This window comes from Lepidothrix coronata, unplaced genomic scaffold (assembly GCF_001604755.1).
Source record: "Lepidothrix coronata isolate B3197 unplaced genomic scaffold, Lepidothrix_coronata-1.0 Scaffold91, whole genome shotgun sequence".
NCBI classification, from domain to species: Eukaryota; Metazoa; Chordata; class Aves; order Passeriformes; family Pipridae; genus Lepidothrix; species Lepidothrix coronata.
This window is the reverse complement of record NW_016690271.1, coordinates 3,606,737-3,621,998: the sequence shown is the minus strand read 5'-3', so window position 1 is coordinate 3,621,998 and position 15,262 is coordinate 3,606,737. Positions and strand designations below refer to the sequence as shown.

The 15,262-nt window shown below is 44.2% G+C and overlaps 1 protein-coding gene across 1 annotated transcript; it reads left to right on the top strand.

The window, feature by feature from the left end:
• Positions 1-122: 122 nt before the first annotated feature.
• Positions 123-15,234, top strand: NOS2 (nitric oxide synthase 2). The gene is made up of 25 exons (XM_017821623.1): positions 123-270; positions 931-1,027; positions 1,610-1,732; positions 1,823-1,971; positions 3,898-4,060; positions 4,450-4,541; positions 5,037-5,178; positions 5,564-5,703; positions 6,274-6,448; positions 6,773-6,874; positions 7,471-7,665; positions 8,023-8,105; positions 8,390-8,534; positions 8,752-8,856; positions 9,024-9,073; positions 9,169-9,343; positions 9,822-9,954; positions 10,321-10,399; positions 10,843-11,021; positions 11,653-11,816; positions 12,547-12,757; positions 13,089-13,176; positions 13,605-13,726; positions 14,032-14,180; positions 14,844-15,234. The coding sequence occupies exons 1-25, from the start codon at positions 164-166 to the stop codon at positions 15,231-15,233; spliced, it is 3,558 nt and encodes a 1,185-aa protein (XP_017677112.1). The 5' UTR covers positions 123-163; the 3' UTR covers position 15,234.
• Positions 15,235-15,262: the final 28 nt, after the last annotated feature.

Genomic DNA, 15,262 nt, shown 5'->3' with positions numbered 1-15,262 from the left:
TCAGATCAGTTAGTCTGGGGAGTTTCTAAGTGATGTTAAAGGGAGTTACCCTCTTGGGTAAAAACTGACCTTGTTGGGTTTTCTCTGTCCTCAGAAGTGTTCCCATAACACACAGAACAAGGTTTCAGCACTGTGAACTAAGACCACAAGTAAAGCATACAAAATGCTGTGCCCCTGGCAGTTTGTGTTCAAATCTCGTGCTGCCAGGAGCCAGTACTCTGGAGAGAAGGATTTCAATAACAACGTGGAGAAAAATAGGAAGATCCGTGGGTAAGATCCTGGTCCTTTAATAGTTTCATAGTTTGTTTTTCATTTGAAAAGGGAAGATATTAAGTAGTTTGGGTTCTGGAGAACCCAAATGTGTAATGTGTTTCCAAAACAATAATATTAACAAAAGAATATTGTCCCTGGGGGTCCCTGGGTGCTGTTACTTGGTAATGGACATTAAACTTTTGTGTTTAAGTTATACAGTCATTGAGGATATAAATCATCTTGCTTTATCTTTCATAGTTCTAAATTTATTTGGTATTATAATGGTTTCATGTATTATCAGAAGGCATTTGTGTGCTATAAAAATAGCAAAGTGATTATTTATGCTGTAATTAAGTTGGTAAAGTATTTCTGTGATGCGATTCATACAAGGTACTCTATAAAATAAGTTGCAGATGCATCTCAAATTTCTCAGTCTGCGAGCTGTTAATTATTTCAGGTTTCATATCTGTTGTTTTCCTTCCCACACAGTGCCCTGGGAAGGGTGATACTCTGGCTTTCCTTTTGACTCCTGGTCCACTGCTCCCCTCCCTGCTTGGCTTATGGGCTCAGCACAACTTTCAGAGACAGTGCTGAGCATCTCCCTGCTGATGCTGAGGGCAAAACTAATCAAACCCAAGCATGTCACCTTATACTAAATTCTCTTTCTCCCTTTTAAAGCTTAGAAAAGGATGATGCCAAATTATATGATCCGAGCAAGAAGCAGATCAAGGTGCTGCCCGTCGTGACTTCGGCACAGGCCAGGGAGGAGGGAGAGGTGTGTTCCAGCATCTTTGTTTGATAGTAACAGCTCAGGAGTGGGGCTTGCTGCTCAAAACTGCTCAGAGTTCTCTGTGAGGCCTGACTGTGGTTGCAGGAGGTTAGGGCTGCTGGGAGATCTTTGGGTGAAAGTTCTTTTCTGACCTAAAGGGAGCCTGGGTAAGACCTAAGGGAAGAGGTGAGCCTGTGGGGATTGGGGTGGCTGATTCCTTTATTCACCTTTGCAGACCCAGCCTTTAGTAACAAACCTGTCCTGTCTCTAAAATTGCCTGGTGCACTATTTTCCTGAGACTGCAACTATTATGTTCAGAGGCAAGGCCTTACTGAAATTATAAAGGTGTTTGCAGTGGCAGATACTTTTTGATTAGTACAAAAATACTTTTTTCCCCTATTTCCTGTCAAACTGTTGATTAGCTCAATAGTTTTGTAGTCAAATACATATTCATGTTGGAGCAAATCACATATCTAGTTTCTTGAATTTATCTGTTGCCTTTTAATGGTCAAATAAACTTTAAAATGAAACTTCAAGATGTTTAATAGATCTGAAGACAGTATATATTTCTATCTTTTCTCTGTCCAGAACTTCCCTCAAAGTGATATCAAAGTTTCAAACCAAATATCAAGATGTCCAAGACATTTAAGAATAAGAAACTTGGAAAATGGATCCAGCTTTCTTGACACACTACACCTGACAGCAAAGGAGGTGAAATACAGAAATCTGAACAGGAATTTTTCAGCACTTTTAAAAAATACAGAGTGCAACATTGGGTTTTGACATTTTATTGTTTTTCAGGTTATCAACTGCCGGACCAAAGCCTGCCAAGGGTCACTCATGACCCCGAAGGGCCAGGTGAGAGGTACCAGAGATGGGCCAGTTCCACTGGAAGAGCTTTTGCCTCAGGCAATAGACTTTGTCAAGCAGTACTACAGTTCATTTAAAGAGTAAGCCAATTTACCTTTATTTTTGGTGTAAAAAAGTCCTCTCCCTACCTATGTGTGAGACTCGAGGAGGTTCCTGTTGCATAGCATGCATTTAAAAACTACATAAGGACTGTTAGAAAAGCTAAATAAAACTACCCCTGAACTTCATATGCTCTATGTGCCAGTGCAGGGGGTTGGGAACACAGGAGTGGACTCTGTACCATGCACTGCTCAGCCCTATCCCTTTGGAGTGTGCTACATCCCAGTGCATTGAGGGCTCTCTTACAGAGTGTTACCTGCTGTTTTCTTGGCATGGGTTGGGATTAGCTCCACTCAGATCAGTCTGAGACGTGAATAATGTGGATGATGTGTTTTGTCTGTGCTGTTCCAAGTACCTTTTCTCTGTGTTCCTTTCAAGGCTTTAGCCAAATATTGGAAGGCCAGTCTTGGCTCTCAGCCTTGCTCTGTGCTATCAGCATAAGCTCAGTGAGCATGCCAAGAGGTTCTCACAAAAATGGTCCTGGTCCAGAGGCATCTTGTTGCAGGAAATGCTGGAACAGCTGGTTGAGGTGCAAGAGTTTGCAGTGACATTTCACCTGACGAGCTTTCAAGCAACAATTCAGTGTTTGCTCATCCCATCAGAAAACATTATCAAACTTTCAAAGGGACTCACCCAAATAGTGGCCACTTCTTTAGATGCTTTGAACTCTTCTACAAAGCTTTCTTCCCTCTGAATCTTTCTGAAAGTGCCTGTCATACACACAGGCTGTACTTGCCACATCTCTGTGTCTCTGCTCGTGGCTGTTTGATCACATTGACTTACAGTATCTTACATGCTTGCCCTTGATCTTTCATCTTGCTGAAAATGTGAAAACTCTCAGACAGTGCAGGCTATTTTCATTCTGTCTGTAAGCCAACAAAACAATTTTTGTCTGTGCTGTGATAGATATTTTCTAATGTTTTGACTTCACTCTCTGTTATCAAACTAAAGAATTTTAGAGTTGGTTTCCCTGACAAAGGAATTGCTCAGCACTTCCTCTCAGGAATGAAAATCCTACTTACTTTGCTCAGAAGAGCTGTGTCCCTGTGACAATAATGGAACTTTGAGAGGACAGTCACTGTCATCCTACCTTTGGCACAAAGCTCACCTGTTCTCTGGTTTTCATTTGCTTGTGATTTGACAATTTTTTTTTCCAAATTAATCTACAAAATCCAAATTTAAACTGAAAACCTTCACAGAAAAGCCTGTGAAAAATTCATGCATGTGTTGGGTGGTGAAAGCATGGTGTCACTACTGAAATTTCTAGTGTGTTAGCTTCTTCATGAGGCCAGTGAACTGTCATTCACAGTCCATAGGGACAGAAGTCCTGAAATTCTAAAGCCAGAAACAATTCTCCTCTGCAGTTCTCAGTCAGAGTCCTGTGGATTTAACTCATCCCATTACCTGGAATCCCCTCTGCCTTTTGGTCAAACTCTCAGCCCCCAGAGCTGCACTGGATGACAGCTGTGCCTGGGGACAGGAGTGGGGTGCAGTGGAGGGAGGTGGGGGACAGTGACAGTGCCTTCTGCACCTGCAGCCCAGTGAAACTGCTGCCTTTGTGAGGCAGTGGAGGTTTTCATAAAGGGTAGAGTCATTTATGTCTACATGCAGCGAGTGCAGATTTATAACAGCAACAGGTTTCTCAGTGTTTATTCAGACTTTTCCTATCTCAGCCTACCCAGATGGCAATGCCCTCCCTGGAAATCCTCTCCCTTGCATTCAGGCAGGTAACAGCAGTGCTGCCAGTGGAAGTCTGCTCGTGCAGAAGGATGCTCACAAGCTTCATGGCTTCAGCAATGTCTGGGGTGTTCTTGACCCTGAACATAAAGAGAATGTCTGCACTTTGAATCAGTTCTAAGTCATGAAATTCTCATTGTTTCTTTTCATGGCTGTTTCCTGTTCAAAAGACCAAAAATGGAAGAATACCCAGGCCGGCTGGAAACAGTGACCAGGGAGATAGAAACTACAGGAACCTACCATCTGACAAAGGATGAGCTGACCTTTGCTACCAAACAAGCCTGGAGGAATGCACCCAGGTGCATTGGGAGAATCCAGTGGTCCAATCTACAGGTAAGCTGAGGATCCAGAGGTTATGGACCAAATAGTCTCTGCTGGGAATTGGAAGAATGTCCTTTACTTTGGTAGAACGTGCCATTGCTCCGAGGAGGACTCCCTAGTATTCATATCATAAGATCATTTTTTGTAGTTCTCTTTCATAGCTGAATAAAAACATGTGGGAGTGTGAGTACAGGAGCCAGGTATGTCATGGAACCAGGTGCATGTTTTGGTCCTTGGAGGATTGTTGTGTGTGAAAATGATGCATATAAAGACTATAAAAATGAACCTTTCCTAATGAAGCTACAATCTTTCCTTTCCTTAAATGCACAGGAAAAATAACAAGCTTTCATTACTGTTTCAAAGTAAGTTTTGTTCTTTACATTTCTGTTGGAAACATGCAGGTGTTCGATGCACGGGACTGTAAAACAGCACAGGAAATGTTTGAGCATATCTGTCGTCATATTCAGTACGCCACAAACAATGGGAATATAAGGTAGGTCTCTTTAATTTTAACTTTACACTACAAAAATCACATCCAGATCTGGCATCAAAAATACCTGAATGGTTTATCTAAATATTTTGACAACTCGTCTCTGCTTTTAATTCTCCTGGTATTTTTATATGTTCTTCTAATGTGACCCATCGGCCATTTTGAAATTTTTAACTTTCATGGTTGATGTCGCAAAACCTTTCGCGATTCCTGGGGAAAAGAGACAATTTGAGATTTGGGGAGGTGGGTAGAGAGGATGAATGATTTTATTTCTACTGATGTTTATTTTAGAAATACAAAATATTTTCTGTTGGTAACAATATATATCTCAGAAATGAGGCGGTGGTTGGTGTCGTGGTGTGAGGGGTGTGCCTGTCTCGTGTTTGGTGTCGTGGTGTGAGGGGTGTGCCTGTCTCGTGTTTGGTGTCGTGGTGTGAGGGGTGTGCCTGTCTCGTGTTTGGTGTCGTGGTGTGAGGGGTGTGCCTGTCTCTCGTGCAGATCAGCCATCACGGTGTTCCCGCAGCGGACGGACGGGCACCACGATTTCCGGGTGTGGAACAGCCAGCTGGTCCGCTACGCCGGGTACCGCCTGCCCGGGGGGGCCGTGCTGGGAGACCCTGCCAGTGCAGAGTTCACACAGGTACCTGCCCATCAGCCTCACTGCTCCCAGCAGGGCTAACCCAGCTCCTGGGTTTGTTCCTTGCGTGTTGATGCAGAGTGGTAGGGAGGTGAGCAGTGAATGGGATGCTCTGTCCCACAGGTTCGAGGTGCAGGAATTTCGTACAGTCCTGATGTAAAATACTGTCCTCCATCTCAGAACAGGGTGAGCTAATACTGCCCTGTCAGGACACGACCAAGGACACAAACAGTACCTCAACAAATGTCTCAACACTGTTTGAATGGGAAGGATAACCTTTATCGCTTACAATTTACCTCAGCAGGTTTTAGGGGGTTCAAATTCTTCTGTCTTAAATCTGGAGGGGGAAACCTGAAAGAAACACAAAATATACTTTCTGTATTTGCAGTTGTGTATCGAGCTTGGGTGGAAGCCGAAATATGGCCGCTTTGATGTACTTCCACTTGTCCTCCAAGCAAACGGCCAAGACCCAGAAATATTTGAAATACCTCCAGAAATTGTCCTTGAAGTGCCAATGGAGCATCCAAAGTAAGCATGCAAGATTTAGATAATTGCATTTTTGCCTCTGCCTCACCTTGGCAGGTTGTTGGGCTGTGCCTGTTGCAGTCACTTTATGAGTTCTTTGTCAGGATGAAATGTTGGTAAATTGTCCTGAAAGGTAAAATGCCTGTTAGAAAAATGAAATAGATTTTAAATTAAGGAAGCCAATAGCAGTTTTATTGGAAATCTTTTTTTCCCCCATCTACATTTCAGTCATATTCAGAATTTTAAAAATCATCATTTCTTATGCCAGTGTAATACACAAGTAAAATACAGCTTCACTCATAACAAAGTGTTTGTTGCCTTTCTCTCGTTGGTTTTTAATTCTTGTTTGCTTTGGAACTGGCCTGCAGTTTGCAGAACTCTGTAATATGGTTCTGCAGTTTCTGTAGCAGGAAATTCTCAGTTACTGCACTGAAAACTGCTGTGAGCTTTGCAGACCCTGCTCTGTGGGTCATTCCTTCTGGAACTGGTATTCTTTGTCTTCCTGGGCTTTTGTGGTTATTGCCTTAAGGAGGAAAAGACCCACCAAAATGAACCAAAGTGGCGGTTTGGCAGGTACGAGTGGTTCAAGGACCTGGATCTGAGGTGGTATGCGCTGCCTGCCGTGTCCAACATGCTGCTGGAGGCGGGGGGCCTGGAGTTCACCGCGTGCCCCTTCAACGGCTGGTACATGGGCACAGAGATAGGAGTGCGAGACTTCTGTGACGTGCAGCGCTACAACATCCTGAAGGTACCTGCTCGGGTGGAAGGGGGTTGGTCTGCAGGGGGAATTAACTTGTTTTGGAAAGGAGACACTACCAGTGTTTGTGGGGATGGGAGAGAACCACTCCCTTTATGAAACTGGAATAGCCTCGGGAACCACAACTCCAAAATCCAAGTTTACCTTTGATCTCAGGTGTTTCTGCTGCCATCACTTTCCCAGCATGAGACTAATTCTTCCTCCTTCTGGACTAATTTTTCCTGCATATTAGGGTGATGAGGTAGATAAATCATGGGGTCAAAGTTCCATATAGTAAATTTGCTTTTCCCTATTCTCTCCCTTTTTCACCCGTAGGAGGTAGGGAGGAGAATGGGACTGGAAACAAACAAACTATCATCGTTATGGAAGGACCGGGCTGTTGTAGAGATCAATGTGGCTGTGCTTCATAGCTTCCAGGTGAGTCAATGAGTGTGGGAGAGACACTGAACACTGAGTGTCCCTTTTTCCTCTCACTTGCAACAACTTTATACAAATGTAGTGCCAATAGCCCAATACTCAGTGGAGATTACAAGACTTATTCTTGATTTACACCTGGGAAAGTAGAGAAATCCATATTTCCTCTCAGGTGAAGACAGAAGGGAGAGAAAAACAAAAGGGAGTTAAGGGCAAGATTTTTCATCCTTTTAAGACACTTATCTATGTGTCAAAACCTATGTAAAGCCATTGGATTAATATATTTTATTTTCAATTCCAGTTTATTTAATATATCATGACAATATGAGAATTGGGTAAAAGTGAATCAGAGGCTTTACAGCATGCACTCCCAGTGTGGGAGAGGGAAATGCTGATGTTAAGGAAAAGATATAAGAGTCCTTAATCAAAGGCCTGCGCCTCAGTCTGTATCTGTAATTATTATCTGATAGTAATTATTTCCCAGCACTGAGTAAAGTCCTTGAAATATTAACCAAAGCAAGAGGATTACTTTAAATACATCAGGTAGAGGAGCAGAATAGGCTTTTCAATGTATGCTTTTCTTTTTGCAATTATTCTAGAAGCAGAATGTGACTATCATGGATCACCACTCGGCCTCCGAGTCCTTCCTGAAGTACATGCAGAGCGAGTACCGCGCGCGGGGCGGCTGCCCGGCCGACTGGGTGTGGATCGTGCCTCCCATCTCAGGCAGCATAACGCCCGTGTTCCACCAGGAGATGCTGAACTATGTCCTCACCCCCTTCTATTACTACCAGGTACACATCATCAAAACCAAAAGCTGAATCTAGTAGACGAGCTCAGCAGTCCAGACGCAATATGAGACCTGAAGGAGTCTGGGTGACAAGGCCTGGGTAATTAAAGTTCACTGGAGAGATTCAGAAATAGCAGACAGGAGCTATTGTATGTGAAAGGTGATGTTAGTTCTGTTGAATTCTCTGGCTTTAAGTAAAATGCAGTTTAATGCTACAGAGACTGATCCTGTATTTGTACTCAGTGGATTGTATATACAGATTCTATTTGATCTGGCCCTTCAGAGATATACAAATTGTGTACAAATTCAAAGATATACAAATTCGTGTACAAATTGTCAAAGCTTAACTTTTTTTTTAAAGGTGGATGCATGGAAAACACATGTGTGGCGTGATGAGACCCGGAGGCCAAAGAAAAAAGAAATAAAGTTTAGCATGCTGGCAAAGTAAGTTGCTCAAATCAGACTCCTCATGCTTTGTCCAGCTATTCTATTCTATTCTTGTGGTGTTTCTGTTCTACTTTAAAAAAAGATCAATTATTACAGTAGGGACCACCTGAGTTGTTTGAATCACAGCCTTACCTGTCCACACATTCATATCTAAGGTTCTTGTTCAGGCCTATCTAGAGTGTGCTGCTTCTGCACCATCTTCCAAGGAACAGCCTTGCTCAAGATCAGTGTTTCCTAGCTTGTTTGTGAATCAATTATTACATATGGTTCTCTTTCCCCAGGGCTGTCCTCTTTGCATCCTCACTCATGCGACAAGCAATGGCCACCAGGGCCAAGGTCACTGTAATCTTTGCAACAGAGACGGGGAAATCAGAAACACTCGCCAACACCCTGTGCAGCCTCTTCAACTGTGCCTTCAACACCAGGGTAAGGAGTGTAAATCATCCACACTGCATGGAGGAAGAAATTTGGCTTCTCCAGACCTATGTTTTGAATGTTCAGTAAATAGAAGTTGGACTAGAACTTTGGTTTTGTATTCATCTAGCATAATGCCATGTCAGTTTGGTCAGCATACGTCTGACACCAGAGCTATCTAAGGCTCTTACGTCTGCTAACAGTGTCTCATGAGCTTTATTCCTTCCAGATTCTGTGCATGGATGAGTACAATATTTGTGACCTGGAAAAAGAAACACTTCTTTTAGTGGTTACAAGCACTTTTGGAAATGGAGATTCTCCAGGTAACGGAAAGGTAATGTTCCACTCAGAAGTGTGTATGAGACTCAGCTCAAAGACTGACACCAAAGACAACCCTTTCATTTGTCTCATGTCCTTGAGTAAGATATTAATCAGGGTTGCACTTCTGTTTTAAATTGGGGTATTTTCCTAACCTTAAGTATTTTATGAATTTTTATGCAGACCTTGAAGAACTCCTTGTTCACACTGAAACTGCTGAGAAAAAAAATTAGGTAAAAATACTTTGTTGTTTGGTTTGCATGTTATTGAGTCCTTTTGCATTTCATGTAGCTTAACACAGCAATCCTGTTTTTATTTCCATGTGCAGGTATGCTGTGTTTGGTTTGGGGTCCAGCATGTATCCAGAGTTCTGTGCCTTTGCTCATGCCATTGACCAAAAACTGGCCCAGCTCGGGGCTTCCCAGCTCACTCCAGTCGGAGAAGGGGATGAACTCAGTGGGCAAGAAGAAGCCTTTCGCACCTGGGCAGTCAGTGCTTTCAAGGTGAATTTAGAAATATAGCTCCTATTTTAGTTCATTCATTCATTTTAGTTCAGTATTCACTAGCTTCCCATAAAAATGAGGGAAAATGAAGGAAACCAAACATCTGAATTTATACATGAGTTTGGAACTCCCCTCTTCTCTACTGCTCACCTAAGTTGGAGAGGGAACTGAGTCCCTTTTCTGTTATTTTTTAATACTCACATGAAGTTGCATGAACCCTTTTGGGTAAAGGAATGGTCAGTATGAACAAGGGTGGTAGCATCAAACATCAGAATTTTTTGCAGTAGAACTTTTTTTACCTATACTGGCATAGAAGTGGAACTGAACTCACTGGAGCCTTGTAACATCACTGAACTCAACAGAAGCAGTAGGAAATAGCAATCTGTGAAGCTGATAGCTCCTCATGAGGGTATGACAATGCTAAGATTATTTTTTTTACTGTGAATAGCCTCATTTTTTGTGTTGGTTTTTTTTCTAGGCTGCCTGTGACATTTTTAACATCCATGGAGGACACAGTATTCAGTTGCCTGAGATCTACACCTCTGAGGAAAGCTGGGATCCTACCAGTTACAGAATAGTGTATGACTCTCAGCCCATGGACCTGGCTAAAGGTATTGCTCCCACCTTCCCCTCCCTCTTTCTTTGCTGCTTCAGGGGGTCTGAACTGTGAAGGTTTGGCAGAAGTGCTCCTGGCCCTGCTAGATGGTCAAATGCATATAATGAGGGGTAGTGGTCAGAGAAAAAAGGACACTGGTTTACACTGCATAAATGATCTTTTCCAGCACAGTAACATCCCCAGAGGAAGAAAAGCTGAGGTGAACTGCTTTTAGTCAGGGACTAGAGCACACAGAGCTGACTGATGGTCAGTCACATTCTAGGGCCAGCCACGTTCGGTTCTTCTCTGCATATTCTTTGAAGACATTTTAAACAAACCTGACCACAGAGTTACCATGAGTCATGTCCTCTTTCCTCACCAGCTCTTTCAAGCATTCATGCCAAGGATATAATTCCCATGAAGCTGAAATTCAGACAGAATCTTCAAAGTTTAAAGTCCAGGTATGACACCTCATTCTTTTGAATATTGTAATACTACGTTTTACTAAAATCTTAAACATCTAAAATGCCTGGTTATAAACATCTTCTCCCTGCAGTTACTAAGAAATATGTAGGAATTTTGTACTGTCCTTAGTAGAAGTATGTGAGCTGTTCAGTCTGCACTGGGGCCACACTTCCACTGGCTGATTCCAGGCATGTTTATTGTGTAGGGGACAGATCAGGCAGCACTTCAGCACCTGGTTTGTTTGGATACAAGTCCTTCACATGTCTGGACTCTGGTTTGTTTAAGTCTCCATGAAGCCCTAAGCTGGTCTGGTATTTGGTGATGAATACAGGAGCTCTTGCCAACTGCCACTGCAGATTTATTCCTGCTCTGCACAGTTCGAGGGAAATCCCGTCAACATAACCAAGATCTGTCTCATCTCTTCTTCTTCTCTATCCAGTCGTGTTACCATTCTGGTTAAACTCTCCTGTGAGGCTAATCAGGAAGTGCACTACCTGCCTGGAGAACACATCGGGATTTTCCCAGGCAACCAGCCAGAACTAGTCCATGGCATCATTGCACGTGTCCACGATGCCCCCCCAGCTGATCAGACTATCAGGCTTGAAACCTGCACTGATGGTAAGTTGGCTTTCTTTAGACAAAATAACAGAGGATGTTGAACAGATTTCTTTAAAATAACTAAGAATTTTTATTGACAGAATTTGATTCTATGTTTCTTAAGTTTCAGTAGAATTTTGTTGCTGCTTTTTAGTTATTCTTATAATTCTTAATTCTGATTTTACACACTCTGGCAGTCCATAGTGACTTCACCAGAGTTTGCAGAGGGACCCAAGGTGACACTGTTTGTAATTCAGTTGCTAAATTAGCCATTGACTGCAATTAAATTAATTGACAGTTTGCTTATTGTTGCTACATGTCAGAATCCTAAAATAGACTTACATGTCCTGGCCATCTTCCCCATCTTAGTGGGAACAATCATGGGATTCTGGCACACAGAAAGATAGTTTCCTCAAATTAAAGATCTGTAGTTTCCAAGTGGTGTTTTGTTGTCATGCACTTCTCTGTGTCAGATCCTCCCACTGCAAAATGTGTGAAACCTCCCATTAACCTCTTTCAGAAGAGTCCTGTGGTCTAGGCCTGCTGCACCTCCCTGAAGGCATATGTTGAAAGACACTGAGTTTTGCAAAGCTCTACAGCTGTCAAATACCATGGGCATTGCCAAGTGGCCTTTTATTTCCCTCATTTCCAGGTGGCTACTGGACCAGTGACAGAAAGATTCCAGCCTGCACACTCCCTGAGGCTTTGACGTACTTGCTTGATATCACTACTCCACCCTCCCAACAACTGCTAAAGAAACTCTCCCAGCTGGTGACAGCAGAAGGAGACAGACAGAGGCTGGAAGTGTTGTGTCAGGTAAGCCTTGGGGCTGGAGTTCTGCTTGCAGTACTTTATACCAGGCCCTCTGATGCCCTTTGACTGTGTAGCAGAAGCTTAAGAATATTTTGTAGAGATGGTACTGGATTTTTATGCCTCTGTTACATGTTCTGTGTTTTTGGAAAGCCAACCATGGTGAGAGAAAGGGTCGTCTGGAGGCTCAGCTTGGGCGTGGGAATCAGGAGGGTTCAGATCTGGTGTTTCCTGTGTGGTTCTGGGTGGGTCACTGCCTGCCTGCTCTCACCTCGTGATGGTAGAGATTTTTGTCAGAGAATTTGGTACTGTGAGAGTAGGAGGGATGTGGGTTTAACTACCAAAGGCTCATAGATGTGGTAAGTGCTGGCTCCTCCCTCTGGGCTCAGCAAAGCTCTGTAGGGATCAGGACCTGGGCCTACACAGTTTTGTGAATGTCCCATAACAGGGAGCTGAGAAACAGATTCTGCTTCAGTTTCTGCATCCTCACCAAGAGACCTGGTGTCTGAGAACTTTATGGTTGGGATCCTGGACTTCTGTTTTCAAAAATCAAACAATTTCTTAGGAAACCCCAGTATTGGTCTTGGAAAAGTTTTGAGAACTCTCTGTTGATTTGCCTGCATATTTAATTGAATGTAAAGCAGGAATCTTGTTTATAAGGGATATTTCAAATATCCCTGATCTCCTGAACTCAGAATGACCTGGTAACATTGTGGTGATGCCCTTTGGCTTTTAGAGCACAGAAGAATACAATAAATGGAAGTTTTACAACAGCCCAAACATGATGGAGGTCCTGGAGGAGTTTCCCTCTGCTGAGGTCTCCACAACCTTCTTGCTGACTCAGCTGCCATTTCTGAAGCCCAGGTACTATTCTGTCAGCTCCTCCTGTGACATGACAGCCAGAGAGATTCATCTGACAGTTGCAGTTGTAAACTACAGGACAAGAGGTAATGAACTGTTGTTTGCATTTCTCTCTTAATTAAATGATATTTTAGGCTGCATTGTGGTTCAGAAAAATCCTGTGTCTGCTATATGGCATGAAGCATATCTGTAACAAAAACTGTGTATTGTGATACTTGCAGAACAGTACACTGCAGTGCAGTTCATCCTGGGCCAGGATTTGCTAAAATCCTGCACCATCATCAGTGTATCCTTGGTTTATAAATCATTACTAGACATACACTTATTTAAAAACCATAATTTTAAGTATAAACTGCTTTTTTTAAAAGCGGAGAGCTTTTGAGTGCTGACAGAGATGTTCTCCCTTGCTCTGTTCAGATGGAGAGGGGCCTTTGCACCATGGAGTCTGCAGCACATGGCTGAATACAATAGCTCTTGATGAACCAGTTCTGTGCTTCATACGCAGGTGAGTGAGGGAGTGCAGGGAAAAACCAAGATTAAAACTTTGAAAAATAGCAGTTCTTAGTTCAGCTTCTTCAGTGGACTTTTTTCTTTGCATATTATTAAGTGACTGGTGAGTACAAGCTGGAATAGCTGGGTCTGAGAAGAGAGGGGATCCCCTGTCTTCCAGAGATGAGATCCTTTACCATGTCTTGAGTAAAATCATGAATCATTAGAAAGTTCTGAAATAATTCCATTCATATGACCCCATCTTCAGTGTCAGCTTATCCACTGCAGAGCACAGAAAGCCGGGGGAACAAGGAGCACCCAGCACCCTGTTCAGCCCATCACTGCCTTCAGACTGGAGACTGTGCTGCTCAGACTGAGTCAGGAAACTGCCACTGAGAGTCCATCAGAAACTCATTACCTAATGCATGTATTTTTACATTTCAGTGCTAATGAATTCCATCTCCCAGAGGAGCCAGCCCAGCCCTGCCTCCTGATCGGCTCGGGAACAGGGATTGCTCCCTTCCGGAGCTTCTGGCTGCAGCGTCTCCATGACCTGGAGCAGAGAGGTACTCATGGGGACTGTCACGTGGAGGGGCCGTGGGGGGCCCAGCACAGCTGGCAGCAGGGACATCCTCAGTCCTTCAGACGAGGGCTCTGCAGCCAGGGACACCTCCAGACCCAGCCAAGGAACCCCACAGAGACTTGGCACCCCAGCATGATTGGGCACTGCACTGGCACAGCTAATCCATCCCACTGGAGACCATCCTGGTGCTCCTGAGGGCTTTGGGGACCTGGAGGTCCCCCCTGTGTCTCTGTAAGTCCTGTGTCAGTGACTGCCCCTCAGACAAACACCTTCCCCTGTTGCTCTCAGGGATCAAAGGAGGGGACATGACGTTGCTGTTCGGCTGCCGGCAGCCAGACCTGGATCACCTCTACAGAGAGGAAACTGAGGAAATGAAGAGGAAGGGAGTCCTGAAAGAGGTCTACACAGCTTACTCCAGACTGCCTGACCAAGCTAAAGTAAGGCTGATTCCCTCATTCTTTAAGGGTTGGCTCCTTCCAGAGTCACCCCTCAAGTTGAGATCTGGACTCTGTTTAACAATGTTCCTTAAGAATTTTAGTATTTTGCTTTGGTGTATTGTGAGCAGGTGACAAAAGGCCTCACTCCTTCAAAGGAAGGGGAATCTCACTGTGCACTCCAGCACAAGCAAGCTACATAAATATAACACCTCAGTGCACTTCCAATGCAAACAGGCTTTGAAACTAGAAACTGGAACATTTTCAGAAACCTTAGATTTTGCAAGATTTGATCAGTCTGTGAGTTAACAATCAGTTGGCTCTGGCCATTTGTCCCCATTTCAATGACACGGTGACCAAGAAATTAATTTTATGTAGAAGAAATCTTGATTGAACAAAACAACAGCACTCGAGCTATCCTCTTTTCAGCTCTCCTGGAAAGTTAGGAGACTTTGCCAGATACAGGAGTCTTAGTCTACTCTAGTTTAATCAAGAGACAGGCCCAGCTTCCAAATCAGGGGCTTGTAAAGGCAGGATGAAGACATTTTTATTCTCTGCTGGAGTAGATGGGGCGTTTAGAACCTTAGAGCACAGACCCACCCTGAATTTAGAAGAGCCAAGTAGCACTTAAGGAACCTCGTCTGATGGTCCTTTCTCTGTTCTAAGATCTACGTTCAGGATGTCCTGCAGAGGCAGCTGGAGGCCGTGGTGTGTGAGGTGCTGCAGGGCCAGGGCCACGTCTACGTGTGCGGGGACGTGCGCATGGCCGGGGACGTGGCGCGGGCGCTGCGCGCGCTCATCGCCAGGGCCCTGCGGCTCAGCCAGCAGCAGGCACAGGAGTACTTCTTCCAGCTCAAGGTATGCTCTGACACACGGGGCATTCTGTCCAGTCAGTGCCCGGGGGGGTCCCAGCAGCCTGCACAGCCACACTGCCATGAGCTCCTCTGCAGCCCAGAGCACAGGAGCCAGGGCTCAGTCCCCACAGTGCCTGCACAGGAGCCAGGGCTCAGTCCCCACAGTGACTGCACAGGAGCCAGGGCTCAGTCCCCACAGTGACTGCACAGCAGCCAGGGCTCAGTCCCCAC

What these genes read in the sequence shown, in the direction of transcription:
- NOS2 (XM_017821623.1), top strand. Translation starts at nt 164, where the DNA reads ATGCTGTGCCCCTGGCAGTTTGTGTTCAAATCTCGTGCTGCCAGGAGC. An exon ending in ACAAACAATGGGAATATAAG is followed by an intron (nt 4,542 to 5,036) that starts GTAGGTCTCTTT and finishes TCTCTCGTGCAG; the next exon opens with ATCAGCCATCACGGTGTTCC. An exon ending in CCATGACCTGGAGCAGAGAG is followed by an intron (nt 13,727 to 14,031) that starts GTACTCATGGGG and finishes TGTTGCTCTCAG; the next exon opens with GGATCAAAGGAGGGGACATG.